This window comes from Panthera onca, chromosome A2 (assembly GCF_046562875.1).
Source record: "Panthera onca isolate mPanOnc1 chromosome A2, mPanOnc1 haplotype 2, whole genome shotgun sequence".
Taxonomy (NCBI): Eukaryota; Metazoa; Chordata; class Mammalia; order Carnivora; family Felidae; genus Panthera; species Panthera onca.
In genome coordinates this window covers 75749639-75768418 of record NC_138340.1, presented here as the reverse complement: position 1 = coordinate 75768418, position 18780 = coordinate 75749639, and the positions used below count along the sequence as shown (strand labels likewise).

Below are 18780 nucleotides of genomic sequence, written 5' to 3'. Positions count from 1 at the left end.
ACTTCAGCTCCAGAGTCCGTCAGAAGTCTGTCTGCATGGTTTATATCCTTGTTTGTTTACATTGCCTCAGCAAACATTCACTGAAGACAGTGTCTATGCTGGATGCTTGAGGTCAAAGGGGCTCCCGACATGGTCCCAACACTCAAAAAGCTTGTAGCCTAGTGGGTAAGCATTCTAGATTGTGGCTTGACTGGGCCCCAAGTTTTTTGGCCTGTGGCTGACAGAGATACAGACTGTCTTGGGTTCATCGGCTCTTTTCCTTTCTTATTTTATGTAATACTTATTGCTTATAAAATCCACATGTGTCGTTTAGTGGAAAATTGGGATAGACGAGCCAAAAAATATCCCATTAAAGAGAATAATCATGTTAGCTAATATTTATTGAGAGCCAGATAACCACACTGACTGGTTTCAGTGCCTTATCTCAGTCCTCAGCAGTCCTATACAGGAGGTCCTCATTCCAGTTTCACAGATGAAGGACTTGAAGCTCAAAGAAGTTGTTATTTACCTAAAGTCACATGGCAAGTTACTGTGGCAAAGTTTGGGACCCAATAGACACTTGTCCGTGCCGAAGAGCATGGTTTAGACCGTTATGTGCTATTAGAAACAGCAAGCTGTATTTTTATTTCTGAATATTTACTCTTCTGAGCCTGACCTCGTAAACTGACTCTTTAGTTGAGCGCTTAACTAGTAATAGCTCATAATTTGTATTACTCTTCACACAGAAGACAATGTTTCTGCTTCTATCATGGCTCTAAAATTGCCTCTCTTCCCCTCCCCACCCCCCACCCCCCGCCAAAGATCCAGTAAGTCATGTTGAATACACGTTCGTTAGACTTTCAAAATGTGATTCTTAGGGTATTGCTATAAAATGACAAGTCCTTTCCACACCATTGCATTCAGTCTTCTTTCTGCATCGGCATCAAGTGCGCTGGAAATACTGACTCGGGCAGGACAGCTGGAGCAGGTGGCCTACACGCAGGACTCGGCCGCATGACCCACAGCTGTCTTTCCTCTCAGGCTAGGACAGCGGCAGAAAGACCAGACCAGACAGGATCCTCTGATGAGCAGCTCAGGACTTTACATCAGTGCCCTGGAAACTCTTAGGGTAATTTCAAGTTCAAAGGAACAGTCTTTCAGCAACAAATTAGTTAAGTGACCACCATTAAGATTTCAGACTCTGTAACAGTTCATCTGGCTACTATCGTGGGAATGGGATTCTGGAAAGAACTGCTTTACAGTCAAACCAGGTCCCTACCCCTCAAAACATAGAAACAAACAAACGAGAAAACCAACGTGTTAAAAAATTGAACATTCATTTATTATATATTCAAATATATTATTTCTATTTTTGTTCCTCTTTGAAAATTATAGAGGTAGTACCTATAAACTACACTCTAGGAAAAGAGCTGATCTGATACATGAAAACCTTAAGAAAAGAGATTTAGAAGACGCAGCAAAATGTTGGGAAAAGGGAAAATCATATTCTCTGTCGTGGATGAATAAGATGGAAAGACAGAGGGGTCAGTCCATCCATTCTTGACTGGGTTCATATCTAATGTGATTTTGCTTGTGATTCATCTTTGTTAATATTAGCAGGACCAATTTTTATGTGTTTAAATAGTAAAAAATATAGGCGAGATTTTTAAAGAGGCACAAAGGGAGATTTCTGTAAAAGGTTTTCAGACAGTGGGCTATTATGGATGGGGGATCTACAAAAAAAAAAAATCCTCCTCCCAAACCTGAGATCTGGATTACAGGTAAATATTCTTTCATTCTTCCATATAACGTAGGGAGGGGAGGTGGGCGATGCAGGGGCAGCAGGCTAGGTTCTGGTGCCGGCTCAGCATTCTCGGATTCGCCCCCAATTTGGTCACAAATGGCAGCGGGATCCTTGGAGAGGTAGGTGACTGTGTCCCAGTCGCTTGGGTGGGCGACATTGACAAGGAGCTAACTTGCTAGAGCAACTGGGGGTCCCTGAGGGGTGGGGATGTTAGGTCCCTGTGGGATTTCTGTGCTGAAAGATGTGTAAAGATATTTGTATTGCTTATTTGATTCCAAAATAACCAGTAGGAAAGAATGAGCAAAAACTTGATAAACTTGTCATTTTGTCGGAAGGTGATTCTTATCCGGTACCAACACATTTACCTGTGCAGACATAATCGGGAATGTCATACGCTGGGTTTGTTTCTTTCTAAATGCAGGCTAGTAAATGTATTCATTCTTCATTAGCCTTAGAGAGGAATTTTTTTCCTGGATGAGGGAGAACATCTCACAGGGATTTTTTGAGCCTGCAGCATCTAGTCAAAAAGTTTTCAAAGAATTTTCACAATGCTGGTAAAAGCATTGGAAAAATGAAGAAAAAATGATATATTATGGTTTCCTTAGTGGTTTTGATCACAGGCACGAATAAATTCATAAACTGAAAAGGAATTTTCCGGTCCTCTTTTTCCAACTATCTACTCCGTGTAAATTGCATCAATCCAATTAAAAAATAGTGACACAGTTATAATTCATGAGGTCCTAAAAATATGTTTTTAGGAGAGAGAGGTGCAGACAAAAATGTGAACTTTGAATCTGAATCTGTCATGTTGTGTATAATTATCCTTCAACCAATAAATTTTGTTTCACTGGTCATTGCTTTCTTAAAATTATAAAAAGAATACATGTCTAAAATGAAAAAAATTGGAAAAGAGAAAAAATAAAGAAAAAATTGAAATCTCATAGCAACACTTATTACTGTTAACATTTGCTATATTTCCATTCATTTGTTCTGTCAACGTAACAACTATTTCAAGTGGATGTGGTTACAACTAAATGAAATTAAATATGGAATTAGCTCCGTATAGGTTGGGACATGGTCAGTAATAAGAAAAAAGCCAATTCTTCAGAATTCCAATTACCACCCACTGCAGTTCTGCATAGAATCAGGAGTACTAAAGCAAAACAAAATCGAGACTATCACATTACTTGATAAGGTTAGTATAAGGTAAAGCAAAACAAAATCGAGACCATCACATTACTTGATAAGGTTAGTATAAGGTAAAGCAAAACAAAATCGAGACCATCACATTACTTGATAAGGTTAGTATAAGACCATTTCTGAAAATAATAATTTTTTAATAGAAGTTTTGGGAATAGTGCCACATTGTTTCTAAATTCAAGGCACTGTAAATAATTTGGTAGTGCAGCTTTAAACATTGTTCTACTCAAAATCTTGGATTGGTTCAAATGTAAGAGCAAGATGATCTACAAAATCAGAAATCAAGGAGAAGAACTTCAGTATCAGAAGCGGGTATGGGATCTGATTTGAAGCTAAAAGTTCAATTTGATAGATTGTGAAGTATGCATGAAAATGGATTCTCATTCAAACAAATGACAGTGTATTGTTTTTAAAAAATTCCAAGTTTTAAACCAGGCTATGCCACTTAGTAGTTACGACTTTGGGCAAGTTACATGACTGCTTGAACCTCTTTTCCCATGGAAAGTAAGAAAATAAGTACCCCATAACCCATTGTGGATGAAAAGCCCTGGTAAGCACTAATCCTATTGCAACTTTCCTTTCCTTATACTCTGTTCAGGGCTGCTTCCAAACCACGCAATGTTTGCCTTTCTCTAATAATAGTTTTTGTTGCTATTCCATTTTCCTCCACAGAGGAACCTCCTGTTGAGAACACTTCCCCAAAGCCTACAATTTTTCTTCCTTCAATTGCTGAAAGAAAACTCCATAAGACTGGAACATATCTTTGTCTTCTTGAGGATTTTTTCCCTGGTGTTATCGAGGTACATTGGAAAGAAAAGAATGGTAAAACAATTCTGAAATCCCAGCAGGGAAACACCATGAAAACTAAGGACACATATATGAAATACACCTGGCTGACCGTGAGTGAAGAGTCAATGGATAAAGAACACAAATGTGTTGTCAAACATGATAGTAATAAAGGAGGGGTTGATCAAGAGATTCTTTTTCCTTCAATAGACAAAGGTACGTACATATAAACATGAATATAACCTCCCAGACCCCCTTTTTTTAATGAGAATAGCCTACATTTTCTGTCAAGTCTTAATGGGAAATAAGCAAAAAGAAATGTTTCTTTAATATTGTTGCCTTTAACAGAGGCACAAATATTTCGCTATTACCCCGTAGAATTAAAATAGTATGGGCTTTGGAACATGCAAAGAAAAAGAAAAATTCACTTAGCCTTTCTCGCCTCACTTTCATCATCTGAAATATGAAGGTCATAATGATGTTTCTGAGGATCACTCTATGGATTAAATGAAACAGTACACATGAAACCACCTAGCAACATTGCCCACCATAAATACTCAAAAGGAGAGTCCACTTTGGATAATCTTACTTGATAAGTAAATTAGAACAATTATACATCTTTCAGGAACGTTCCACTCAGTAGTCAAAGTCCCTCTCACTTCAATCTGATCTACTCAAAGTATAACCCAGAAACGTGAGTTATAAGTGACAAAATGCTGTTCATTTGACAAAGCCAGATAGCAGCTCAACAAATAATGGTAATTTGGCTGCTGAGGTTTTAGTATGCTCTTGGGATTATTAGATTTGAATTTTATATCCCACCATTAGGTGAAACTTGGAAAGTAAGATTGGGTGAAGCTAATGCGTACAAACATTCTCCCATTGTCCACAATGGATGTATTTCTACCACTAGGAAATGCTGCCCAGCAAACGCTTCCTGCTGTCCGAGCGTGTGCCAGGCCTGGGAGGGAGGCGGGATGGACCACTGTCCCCAGGAGGACCACTACGTTAAAGTGAATATCCAGGGTCACTTGTGATTCAGTCATGGTATCTCAAAGGAGTCCCATTTTCCAGAAGCTGGACATATTTATACAGTGTGGGCAGAGCTGAATGTGCTCTGGCCCAGCTGTGATCCAGTAACTCTGTAGACTCAGAAGTCAAGTCCTGAGCATGGACATGACAGACCAGAGCCCCAAAAAGGAACCAGTTTGTGCTTTCCCTGTGGTTAGGCAGGCAATTTTTCAGCAGTGGGGAACAAGCACATAACAGGACATGTAAAGAGCTTTCTGTATACAAGTCTCAATTTCTGAAGTCAGTCTTCATCTTCTTGGGTCTGTTGAAAAGAAAACTACAGACCCCAAATGGTAACACTTAGCTTAAGGCCCCAAATCACTAAAACAAGACTTCATACCTAACCCAAGTGCAATCTCAACCCCCAGAGCAGTAACATTTAATCAGTGAACATGGGAATTTCCTGGTCAGCACTATGAAGGTTCCCAGTTGACCCCTTTCCCCCTTAGGAGAGTTACATTGCCTAGAAAAATGGATTCCTTGCTAATATTTTCCTTTTCTGCACTCCCTGCGCTATTGTTAAAATCTTTTATTCCCTGTGGTCCTTTGGAGCTCCCCTCTACTTGCTAGATCAGATGCTGCCTGATTCATAAATTGATTAATACAGCCATTAGATCTTTATCATTTACTTGGTTGAATTTTTGTTATTTAACAGATTTGGTGTCGGTGACAGGATCTGAAATGGACTTCCAGGGGCGATCGGAGACAAGTACACAACCAGGGGAGGTAACTGTGAGCCCCTTGAGTTCACTGTCCTCCTCACCATTTTCAAGGGCTGTAGGTGAGTTCCTGTTGGTTCTGAGATTCAATCTCTTTGCATTCAGACTCCTGATCTAATTGGCTTTCCTTTACAATGTGGGTCAGCTTGGGCTGGCAGAAGGTTACTGTCAGAGCCCAGTTGAGCTGGCTTCTTTGTCTGGACCCCACTTGAACTGGCATGTTTGCCCAGAGCCCAAGTGAACTGGCAGGGGGGGTCTGTCCAGAGCCAAGGCCCCAAACTTTCTGACCACAGTTTCTTGGATGGAAACTTCAGCAAGTTTCCAGAATTATTGATGGCGCACAAAGAGTCTTCTTGTGGCCAGAAGCCAGTGACATCTCTTGGTTACTGTGCATACGCTAAGGTGCACATAATTATTTTTCTTGCTTCTTATAGATAAAGGCTACTGCTAACAGGGATCAGAGACTGAAAAACCCACAAAATTGATGGGCGCAATAAGGACTGTTAGACAAAAAAAGACTGTGAGGCAATTAAAGACTATTAGAATGCTCACCACCTCAAGAACATGCCCTTGATAGTATAACTTGGTCAGGGGATAGATTAGACTGGCACCAGTTCACCCATCCACCTCAAGAAAATTTCTGTGCAAAGAGATACCCTTTAAAACACACGCAATCCCCAATTCCAGGACACATCACTTTTGGATATTAGTTCTGCTCTGAGAAGCCCCAAGTCTTAGCTATTGGGATCCTTACATTCTAAAGGGTCAAGTGCAAGCACCTTCCTGTATACCCGTTTATTTTATGTCTAAAAACTGTAGTCCCAGAAGTTACAGATGTCTAGCAAAAATGGCAAATCTTACTAAGCTTGCCTTGTGTCCTGAGGAACTAGCTTGACAACCATAAGTTGGAGACCCCAAAAACAAAGCCGGACAGAAATGTAGCTACACCTCACTTGTGCAGACATACGGCCAGACTGAAGTGTGGGTTAACTCCATTCAAGGCTAGGGTCCTATGGATCTGCTGCCAGCCCTCAGGGCAATTACAGTCTAGAAATACAATAGCGGGGAATTTTCCAACTAGGGATAAGATCATGTAAGAACTACATTTAAAAGCAAAATTTCTCAAATTAAATAAAATAAGACACTTCTGTTAATGAGCAAGCAGAAGCCTCTGAAAGATTTGAAATTCCAAGGTCGTTTCAATGAAACATTCTTTGGAAAAGGCTAATGAGAAATTAAAGACGGAAGAGGTACTAAAACAAAAAGCTGTCAGACTGACCTAATTCCTCCTGTGCTCTTTGCTCCTTTGAGCAGTCATTCAAGTGTGAATTGGCTTTCCTCTCTGAAAAGACTACGCAGTCATATTAATGGCCTTACGGACACCCCCGTATCTACCTTCAGAGGAGGGTCCCCAAATGAGGCCCTCCCAGAGTTGAGAAACTGGGTGATTTTCTGACACACTGTTACATTAATTCCCTTAAAGAGCCAAGTGGAAATTCTGATAAATACCAAGGTCTGCTGAAGGGTCCTGGGAAAACTGGCAGAACCAGGAAAGGGTGGGAAGTCTTAGCAGAATCAGTTCTCCTTCTGAAACTCTGCCCACATGCCTGGTCCGGAGAGGATAACAAAATTTCCTGTTGTCCCACCCTTTCCAAATCCACACCCATTGCTTATGGATCCTTTCTCTCCCAGAGACAGCCGTTGCCTCCTTGCTGGTATCATCCTGCGTCACTGCTCTTAGCTCTCTGCCTGCCTGGGACGTGCGGCTGTGGGTTCCCTTCCTCTGGCTGTCACTGTGGGTGATCCTGGATCTGGGGAGGGTAATATCCTTAGATAATATTCATCTTACACCCAAGGGGGGTTATTCCGTCTGCCAGAAATATTTAAAACTGTGCACCCAGAGGGAAGGAAGCAAATTGAGGCTCATGTGCTTGGATAGGTTGAATCAAACTATGTTGTCATTTCACGAAAATCCAAGTTTTGAGACACTGAGAGCAGCTGTCCTGACAAATGTGAACAGAACTAGAAACGCAGCTGAATTCAGAGCTCCCCTGTCCCTTCACCCACCCTGAAACTTCTCCTAGTTCCAGAAAAAGGCTTATAGATGATTGGCTTTAGGAAAGCAAAGTCCTTCTTGGAGGAACCTGCATTCTTCCTGTGTCCTCAAAGTGATCTATCTTGTCACATCTTTGAAATGTAAACACAGCCCACAAATGCTTGGGACTGAGGGAAACTAAGAGAAAGAGGCCTTTAAAAAAAAATACAAACTGCTAAAGGGTTCTTGTGCCTAAACCCTGGCTCAGTGTCCTTCGTAATTCCAGGGAGGCACCTGGGTGGTTCAGTCAGTTAAGTGTCAAACTCTTGATTTTGGCTCAGGTCATGTCATGGTTCTTGGGATTGAACTCTGCATCCGGCTCCGTGCTGACTGCATGGACCCTGTTTGGGAATCTCAGTCTCCCCCTCTCTCTCTGCGCCTTCTCTGCTCTCTCTCCAAATAAATAAATAAACATTACAAAAAATTCCAGGGACAAATACAAATCTTAACATTTTCTCCATAAACGCCAGTGACTCTAAGGTCTTTGCAGTGATCTGTGTGTCCATAAATATATGTCATCAATGTGAGATCTTTTCCTCTCTGGATAGTGTCTCAGAAAGATAAAAACTAACCCAAATGTGTTTGAACTTCATATGATCTGGGCAAATATCCAGTTGTTGGTTTAAGTAAAATAGACATGTCTTCAGAATTAGCAGCACTAAAATTAAATTATTTCATGTGCCTTGGTTTACATAAGTAGAGTTGATCTCTTACAAAATATTAAAGAAAATAGCTTGAGAGAATGACAGACTTTGTTGTCTCATAAAGTTTTTACGGGTAATTTCAGCAAAAGTGCTAAGAACCAGTAAATTGAATAGATATTTTAAAAATATGTATTTCATTTTAAAAATGAAAAATGTTAAATATATTTTTAAATAGTTTCCCAAATCTTTTTGGTAAACTAAATCCTTAAAATTTTACAGTGTTAGCTCGAGTGTAAAAATAAATTACATTCATTAAATATCTAGATCTTATCTAGATCATTTCCAAGTAAGAGAAAATACTAAATTATTAGTTAATGAACATAGGTTTACCAACTTTTGGTTTTCTTATTACAGAGAAACTGAAAATATACATGGACCTATTAGTAAATGTATTTTGTGCTTTACCGGAAGACTGTTTTATGAAGAAATACACATTTCTAGAACTTTTGAAATGTGTACATTAATTTGCCAATCTAAGAATGCTGGGTAACAGTTCACAATTGCTTACATATTAGCTTTCATTAAAAATGAAAGTTTCTAAGAGTTCAGAATTTTAATAAATGTAATTAAGACCACTGAAAATAATAACGGAAACAACTCTGAATGTAAGGAAAGTAAAATGTGTGTTTTTAGTAAGAAAATGTATGAGGAAGGGAAATGTATTTTTTGGGGTATAAAAAAGGACTTTGTCCTAAGGCAAGGCTGGTCATCTAAAGAGGGTAAACTCAGGACAAATTCTGAATTTAAAAGAGAAACTTGTAAAGATTTGTAAAAATGGGATGATTGGGAGCGCCTGGGTGGCTCAGTTGGTTAAGCATCTGACTCTTGATTTTGGCCCAGGTCACGATCTCACGGTATCGGGATTGAGCCCCATGTCAGGCATGGCAACTGGCTCTGTGCTGGGTGTGCTGCCTTCTTGAGATTCTCTCTCTCTCGCTCTTTGCCTATCTCCTGCTCATTCTCTCTCTCTCAAAAAGAAAGAAAAAAAGAAAGAAAGGAAGGAAGGAAGGAAAGAAAGAAGGAAGAAAAAAAAGGAAAGGAAAGAAAAGAAAAGGAAAGGAAAGAAAAAAGAAAAGAAAAGAAAAGAAGAAAGAAAAGGGGGATGTTTGGAAATGAATGTTATGTGTGGTCAGGACTAAAATTGGAATGAAGAATTTTCATATCAAAAATAAGCAGGTGCAGCATTAGATTTTCTTTTCTTTATGTCAAAAGGACAAAGGGTTTTGTGGGTCTGTTTCTTTTCTTTGGAGTTTTGGTCTTCTTAGTCTCCTTAACTGGGAACATTCCAAAGGATTTGCTAAACTAATTGGATATATTTGATAAGCTAAATTACCAGGAAGCATTGTCAAATAAAAATTCATACTAGATGTTCTTTATGTTGTGTTTGTAAGATTGTGGCACATGTAGTTAAAGTCCATTCTGGTTCCACAAAAAAATGGCCCCTCATTGCCAGATGTTTGGTATCCTGATGTTCTTATAACATGGTGCCAGTCTGCTTCTGAATCAGGGCATTGAAGATTATTCAAATTATAAATAGACATCAGCTGAAAGACTTCTATAATAGAACAAAACTGTTTACCGTCAATGTCTAACCTGTCAGGCCCGTAACCCTGGAAAAATTGTTTTTGTCTCCAGAAGCTTCAGACCTCCTCCCTGGGGACACTTTGAACACTTGCAGCTTCACTTTACACAGCTACCACTTAGTGTGGCTTGTTAACATGTGCTTGTTACTGTTTGTACATTTTCTGGAAGGGTTAAAGCCTTTCCCTGCTGAGGCTGATGCCCTCATTGGGGCAAAGACAGTGTTGAAAATGGGTATCCCCCTTGGGGCACATCTTCTGTGCGCTCCAGGGACCAAGGCTCCTACTTTACCAGGCAACTCATAGGTGCCTTCAGGAAAACCTTGTCCACTTCTTGGAAAGCTCTCAGTGTACAATCTTCTGCTGATCCTTGTGTCTCATGCTAGTCAGACCAGCTACTGTCTCCAATGTCTTATGCTCAAGCCGGTCATCAACAGGTTACAGAAGCTTTCCTGAATCGTAATTAAAAGGATCCTGTCAGTCACAGTTTACAGCCTGATGATTAGGTATTTTAGACACATCATCAGAGTAAGAGAGCCACTGAACTCCAGTAGAAGAGGGACCTTACCGATTGCTCCTGCTGTAACACTCAGGTGCACATCACACAGCTACAGAAGTCTCCACCTGTCACTGGGTCCTGCACAGACACTGGACATCTCTGAGTCAAATTGAAAGAAAGTGATGTAGCTGACATGCAGGTAGGGTGTTTTTGCCCAAGACAATGGATCAAGATCTCACACTTCAATGTGTGAAACCTTTTCACCTTCTTTTCTTTCCAACGAACGGCCTGGAAAGATAACTCTCTCATCTGTATCTCCCAGGTCACAGCCAAGGGGGGTGAACTCTGGAATTGAGAGCAGCCTTTTATTTCTGGCTGGGAGAAAATCTAACACTGGTCTTAACTTTTCTCAAGCTAAATAAGACATCTCATTGGTTGACGTCCCTCAATTTACACCCTGAGTTAGAAGGGACCTCCCAGGAAGCTTTCATGACCAGGATTCACTCCTTTGGCTGGGCCTTACTTCCCTGGTCAGGGATCAATGTAAGGGAGATGTGTTCAAGACCTTCTGTTTCATTCTGAAAATTGGTGCAGAATCTCTTACTAAAGCAATGGCTGCCCAACAAAAATCCTTAGACTCTGGCCAAAGTAATTCTTGAAAATAAGATAGCCCTTGATGATCTCTTAGCTGAGCAAGGTTGGGTCTGTGCTGTAGTCAACACTGCCTGCTATTCCCGGATTGACACTTCTGGGGAAGTTAAAACTCAATGACATTCGATCACTGAGCAAGCCACTTGGCCTAAATGAATGATTCCTTCCGCAGGGTCTTTATTACTTATGTGATTTTCATTGCTTTGAGCCTTGGGAAGCATGGCTTCAAATTGCACTCCAAACATGAGGAATTATCCTGTTTATTGTAATCACAATATGCTGTCTGGTGCCTTATGTTCTCTCAAAAGCTTTAAATGCAAGTTCAGAGCTGGTAACCTGCAAACTAATGATCTCTCTAAGATGAGAATGTCAGAAAAAAAAAGAAAGAAACAAAGAGAACAGAATGACCAACTCAAAAACTGTAAAGCTGAAGTGGTAACCTGTGAACATTCGCAGGCCAAAAGGTTAAGACCTGTGAATATCACAAGAGCAACCACAAAAACTGTGAGAACCTCAGAGAGGTTGCTGAGTGCTGTTAATGCCTTCAATTGTGTCTCTCTAAGTTAAACCGAGAGTCTGATCAAAAGGCAGAGCTGTTAAAAAGAAAACCACAGTCTCAAAATGGCCTCACTCAGCTTAAGGCCCCAAACCAGTAAACCAAGACTTCATCCCTGCCCAGCTGCAGTTTCAACCCCCAGAACTGTAGCCTTAAACCAGGGAACATGGGCATTTCCTGGCTCGCACTAGGGAGTTTACTGATTGACTGCCTCTCTGGTCCCCTTGCCTAAAATAATGTTCTTTGCTAATAATTTCTTTTTCACTCCCTCTCTATCTGAAAAAACTTCCCCACTCCTGCAGCCCTTCTGAGCTCCCCTTTACTTGCTGGATACGATGCTCCCTGATTCATGAATAGATCAGTTAACACAGCCAGTTAGGTCTTTAACACTTATTTGGTTGAATTTTTGTTATTTGACAGATTTTTAGTTCGTCCAATGATGAAACTAGGGCCAAACCTTTGCTTTCACCTGGGTGGTGATGAAGAGCGAATGAAATTATCTTGATGACAATCCCTGCTGTTGGAAACATGATATGGATGATTTTTTTCATATATTTATTGCATTTATGTATATTCTTTCCTAAAACTTAACTAAAGTAAGATCACATAGACAGCCATAACTTTTTATGGCTAAGAAACAGGCAGGAACCAAATGAGCAAAGCATAAATTTAATGTAACCACTGGGCTGAAGTGTCCTGTGAGGTTTCGATTTTCTAGTGATCAGAGAAATGTAAAATGTATTTTAAGTTCCACAGTGATGATTACGGTAAGGGAGAAGTAAGGACGAGGACATTTCTGTTAATGCAATTCTAGAAAATTTCTATTGCTGTTTCTTGGAAATTTTTTGCTTGTTGTTTTTGTTTTTGATTAAAGTTTATATATTTTTTACGTTTTTTTTAACTTTTATTATTGAGAGACAGACACAGAGCGTGAGCAGGGGAGGGGTAGAGAGATGGAGGGACACAGAATCCAAAGCAGGCTCCAGACTCCGAGCTGTCAGCACAGAGCCTGACATGAGGCAAGAACTCACAAACTGCGAGATCATGACCTGAGCTGAAGTCGGTCGTTTAACCAACTGAGCCACCCAGGTGCCCCAAAGCTTGTATATTTTTATATGTATACATACACATGAAAGCACAAAAGAATGAAGTGATTCTGAACAGAGATTAAACTCATCTTGTCCACGTTTTCGACCAATCTGGATTGAGAAAGAGCACCTAGGACACGCACACACAAATTTATTATGAAAATTGTTACCTTACTGTCTTTATGTCGATCAATGCAGGGTAACAGATTTTATTTATCTTTTTTTACCTTTTCATTTGAATTTCTGTTAGTTAACATACAGTGTTACATTAGTTTCAGGTGCACAATATGATGAATAAAATCATTGTATGGAAAAGAAAGAGATTTTTTTTTTAATTTTTTTTTAACGTTTATTTATTTTTGAGACAGAGACAGAGCATGAACAGGGGAGGGTCAGAGAGAGGGAGACACAGAATCTGAAACAGGCTCCGGGCTCTGAGCTGTCAGCACAAAGCCCGACGCGGGGCTTGAACTCACGGACCGTGAGATCATGACCTGAGCCGAAGTCGGCCGCTTAACCGACTGAGCCACCCAGGCGCCCCAAGAAAGAGATTTTTAAAGCACTTTAAAGTCAGCTCTTGAGGATTTTTTTAACATTAAACATAATTATACTAACATTTTCCTTCTTGGAGATTTTTCCCAAAGCCTATACCTCAAATCCATTTTTTTTTTAATTTCAAGGTTTTATTTAAATTCTAGTTAGCTAAAATATATGGTAAAATTGGCTTCAGGACTAGAATTTAGTGATTCATCACTTACATACAACACCCAGTGCTCATCACAAGTGCACTTTTCAATGCCCATCACCCATTTCCCCATCCCGCTCCCACCTCCCTCCATCAACCCTCAGTTCCTTCTCTATAGTTGACAGTCCTTTATGGTTTGATGGTTTGCTTCTCTCTCTCTCTCTCTCTCTCTCTCTCTCTCTCTCTTTTCCCTTTCCATAAGTTCATCTGTTTTGTTTCTTAAAGTCCACATATGAGTGAAATCATCTGGTATTTGTCTTTCTCTGACTGACTTATTTCACTTAGTATAAATACATTCTAGTTCCACCCATGTCATTGCAAATGGCAAGATTTCATTCTTTTCGAAGGCTGAGTAATATTCCATTGTGTGTTTGTGTGTGTGTGTGTGTGTGTGTGTGCGTGTGTGTATACATTTTCTTTATCCATTTGTCAGTCAATAGACATTTGGGCTCTTTTCATACTTTGGCTATTGTCGATAGCACTGCTATAAACGTTGGGGTGCATGTGCCTCTTCGAATCAGTATTTTTGTGTCCTTTGTCAAACTCATTTTTTAAGAGTGCACCAAAATATGATTGTATGGAGTGCATAAAATTGCATACCAGAACCATGTATGTGTGGACAAGAACACATCAATTAGAAAAAAGATAAACTATGGGCACCTTGGTGGCTCAGTCAGTTGAGCGACCAATTTTGGCTTAGGTCATGATCTCATGGTCTGTGAGTTAGAGCCCTGCATTGGGCTATATGCTGACAGCTCAGAGCCTGGAGTCTGCTTTGGGTTCTGTGTCTCCCTCTCTCTCTCTCTGCCCCTCCCCTGCTCACTCTCTGTCTCTCTGTTTCCCAAAAATAAATGAACATTTTTTTAAAAATTAAAAAAATAAGATGGACTAAAACAGCCTTTCAACTCTTTGTTCCTCTATCCAATAGTCCCTTATCTTTTTAACAAATTTTGTCCTTGTACATATGTTGTACTATTTTTTTTTAACACCGTAGATAAATACAACCCTCACCTCAGGATTTATACATCCAGACAGCTATTAATGTGATTTGGCCTATCATTCTATCCCTGCAAGGAAGTGCACTGAAATGCTGAACTTCTACAATTAAAAGGTCATTTGCTAAGAGTAATTAAGACACAGGAAGAGATGATGTCGGAGAGTCCACAATGGTGCAGTTATGTTCTGTTTCTCTTTTTTTATAAGTTTATTTATTTATTTTGAAAGAGACAGAGAGCAAGTGGCAGGGGGGTTGGAGAGAGAGAGAGGGAGAGAGAGAATCCCAAGCAGGCTCTGTGCCAAACTCAGGAACGGTGAGATCATGACCTGAGCTGAAACCAAGAGTCGGACACTTAGCCAACTGTGCCACACCAGTGCCCCGGAGTTATGTTCTATTTCTATGGATTGTTTTACAAGATACTTTCCACACACTCTAGCTCATCTAAACCCCCAGAGTGTCCTCTGACTGCTGGCTCTGCTGGTGACTGGTATGACTCTCAGAAAGTTCCTTACATTCTCTAAACCTTATCTCTTTGTGTGCAACACGGAGTCCTCCACGTTAAGTTCACATCAGTGTCACTGGGGGATCGGATGAGACAATGCATGTGAACCTTTCATATAGTGCCTGGCACAGTAATAATCACTCAATAGGTATTGACTTTCATTAGCATTGCTGTCATGTCTGTAAACACCTCCACTCCAGAAAACTGAGTGCCAGATCTGGGGATAGTGGGGCATGCATACTTTGAAAGGGGGCTGCTTTCTTTCCTTAGACAGGAAATCCACCTAAACCAGACTTCTTCCAACATGTAAGATCCTACTGTGGTTTCTAGTGTCTACGAATTTACTTTGGTAGCAACACTTCGTGTCAACAGTGGGTGCTGATGACCATATAGCAGCCACTGTTTCTGGTTATTTTTCCATTCCATGAGTATTTACAGAATACCTACTTTGTGGCAGGCATTGTAGCTAGGAGATACAAGCACAAAAGGAAAACACGATAGTCTTAAAAAGGACCCTCTAGTTGTGAGAAAAAAAGAAACAAATCCATCATTCATGAACTTCAGCATGTTCATGTGCAGAAATACAACATATGAATTGATCTACTGAATTACATAGAATCAGTCCAACTGTTTCTAGAATTTCAGGGCTCATACTTGTAATTCCTCTCTCCTCTCTGTTGACAAATTGCATCTATCTATCCATCCATCATCCATCCATCCACAATACACACACGTGTCAAATAATGGATATGAACAATGGAATAATACTTGCTCTCATTTCTTTTAGATCTCACTGCTATTCACTCTACAGAAGCTTCTCTGAAGGATGAAAATGGTAAGTTTTTCTATATGTTTGCCTTTATGTTATGCTATAGCATTTTTTCCTCCTGATCAACTTACATTTTGAACTTCCCTGGCTTCAGATAGAAACCTCACATTGGCAGGATCTTGCAAAAAGACTGAGTGATATTTTAAGTCAACCCATCATTTCCCAGGGGTTGTCTTCACACAGTACATCCTGGCTTGGGAATGAGAGGACTATAAATTAGGAGTGCAACAAGGGCTTCTGAAGTATTTCAACAATGGATTTCATTCATTTCTGTGGCCTTTATTTCTAATAACTGAGGACATCAGCTTGCTTCTAGATTTCTTGTTTTGAGTCTTTGCTCTTGCTTGTAGTCAATAACATGAACTAACACAGAGAGGTTATTGTACAGAAGGCATGGTGTGTCCCGGAAGTACATTTTGTCTGATTCTTTTAATACTCGCTATGAAGGATTTTATTACCACTTTACACATTATGGCAATGAGCTAAATTAATTAAGTCCCTTGAACAATGCCACACAGAGAGATCTGGGGCTTCAACCAAGAGCATCTGAATCAAGAGCTCATACACTTACTCAGTTTTTATTCTTCCTCTAAATCCCAAAGCCAAGGCCTTGAGACAGGTGCACACATGGGGGCAGGGTGGGGGGATGAGTGCAAGACTTCAAGTGCCACAGACTGACTTTAACTCCAGTCTTTTAATTATTGATTGCACAAATGTGGGTACATTACTGACATTTTCTAACCCAAGCAGGGATAACACAAATAACACCTAACTGAGTTACTGAAGACATAAGTTCCCATATGTGGAATGTCTAGTATTGGGTGTCTCATTTAGCTGACACATTGTAAGTACTGGTTTCTGGCCCTTTCTCCCAACATATGTACCAAGAAAGTGATGAGAAGCATTGACTCTAGCCCTGCTTGTCTGCCTTCCATGTCCAATATCAAGGGGCCTCTGGACCCTATGTAACATATTACCTGACTAAGGGTAAGGAGTTATGAGTGTATCACCACTTGAGGTCCCTTCCACACCAAGGGGGAATAATTCTGGAGTTCTTAACTCTAGAGATAAAGCATGTAAAGTAAATTTCCATAGGAACAGACTTGGCCTTGTTGTTCGTTGAGTAGTCAGTCTGTCCCACCATCGTTGTCATTAATTATTTCAACATATATTTCTATCTAAACTTCAAAGGATAATAAAAGCTATTTTCCTACAATATTATAGCTACAATGAGACATTCAAGAAAGACAAGTAAATAAGCCATGACCTCCTAAAGTTTCAGAGATTTTGGATTAACCCCTTTCTTTCTTTTTATATAATGTCCTCTTTACAAAAAACTTTCACCCACCCCACTGTGAACACCACCAAATTTCCAAGGATTCCTAGGAATCTCACTGAATGCACAACATGTAATGGCTAATATCCTTCAAAATAAGCAATTCTTCTTTATATTTGTGCTAATCATTTGATGGGTACTTAGTGCATGTGGAGATGCGGAATTACAGCATAGCTGAAAATATTGCTTAAATGTCATGTTGCGGGTACCTACTAATGGTCTAAGATCAGGCAAATTACTTCTCTGTCTTCAATTTATTCATAAAATGGGAATAAGAATAATAATCTCATAGGTTATTGAAAAGTTAAATAAGATTAACATTTTGCGTGGAAATCTCTCAAAGTCAGTGGTGTTTAGTTTGTGACCAATGTATATTGGCTGTTATTCTTACTCTGAGACAGAGACGGGGTCAAGAAGCTAAAAGCTATTTATCACCAATGCTTTTTCCCCCCGACTGGATCCATTCATTAAAAATGCAACCTAGGGGCGCCTGGGTGGCTTGGTCAGTTAAGCGTCCGACTTTGGCTCAGGTCATGATCTCACGGTCCGTGAGTTCGAGCCCCGTGTCGGGCTCTGTGCTGACAGCTCAGAGCCTGGAGCCTGTTTCAGATTCTGTGTCTCCCTCTCTCTCTGCCCCTCCCCTGTTCATGCTCTGTCTCTCTCTGTCTCAAAAATAAATAAACGTTAAAAAAAATTAAAAAAAAATGCAACCTTACCATTCATACTTTGGAAAGTTCTAAGTGAATTTTGCAGAGATTGTTGATTGATTTGACCTGCAAGCTGGATTCTGAGTTGTCTTTGTGGTGGTGGTAGTGCTGACGATGGTGTAGATGTTTTTACAACTGGGTTGGATTGGTGTAGGAGAGTCAATTCAACCCAGATCATTGGAAATGTATAATGTGACCCCGCTCCCATTAATAAGTCCTAGCCTTTCAAAAGAGCAGGTGAAATTAATAAATGGTTTCTTTTTAGACGCCCTGTATCTGCATCTCGTGAACAACTCTGCCTACTATACCTACCTCCTGCTCCTCCTCAAGAGCATGGTCTATTCTGCCATTATCACTGTCAATCTGCTTGGGAAACCCACACTCTTTGGTAATGGGAAGAGTTCCTAACACATGGTGGCACAAAAGGTCCACCTTTTTCCATTGGCTGTTATCCCTAAAAGCCAGTAGGCACCTTCCAGTCATGTCCCCTGGGGCTCTTTAACGAGATGACTTCCTTGAAGCCTTTTAATTTACACACCCTGAGGCCTCTATCTTTGTTAATGAATTCTGTACTGTTTTTCATAAAAAGAACAAGTAAAATAATCAAGACTCTACTCTTGTCTCTGTATTCTTTCATTTGGTGTCCTCAAACTGGGAGTCCAAGGTAAGGGACAGCATGACAACTGGGCCTAGAAATTCAGCACTGGTTCTAATCATGGTCGATTCCACATTTCTAATTCTTGCCCTGAGAGAATCTTTATGATGTCTTCTTTGGGGACACTGGCCAGTGAAGGTGTCCAGGTTATTTCTTCTTCAAAGACCAGCAGATTCAGACTCACTTGGTTTAAGACATTCTGGTGGTGACAGTATCACATGTCATGTGACTGGCGGGTGTGTCAGACCTGGACCCATGTCACACGTGCACCATGTTT

The 18780-nt window shown here is 40.2% G+C and overlaps 1 gene segment (V, D, J or C); it reads left to right on the top strand.

The window, feature by feature from the left end:
• Positions 1-1489: 1489 nt before the first annotated feature.
• Positions 1490-18462, top strand: LOC132679058 (T-cell receptor gamma chain C region C10.5-like). The segment is given in 5 exon segments: positions 1490-1760; positions 3656-3985; positions 5496-5621; positions 15764-15811; positions 18114-18462. Coding segments are annotated over 5 exon segments (708 nt in total).
• Positions 18463-18780: the final 318 nt, after the last annotated feature.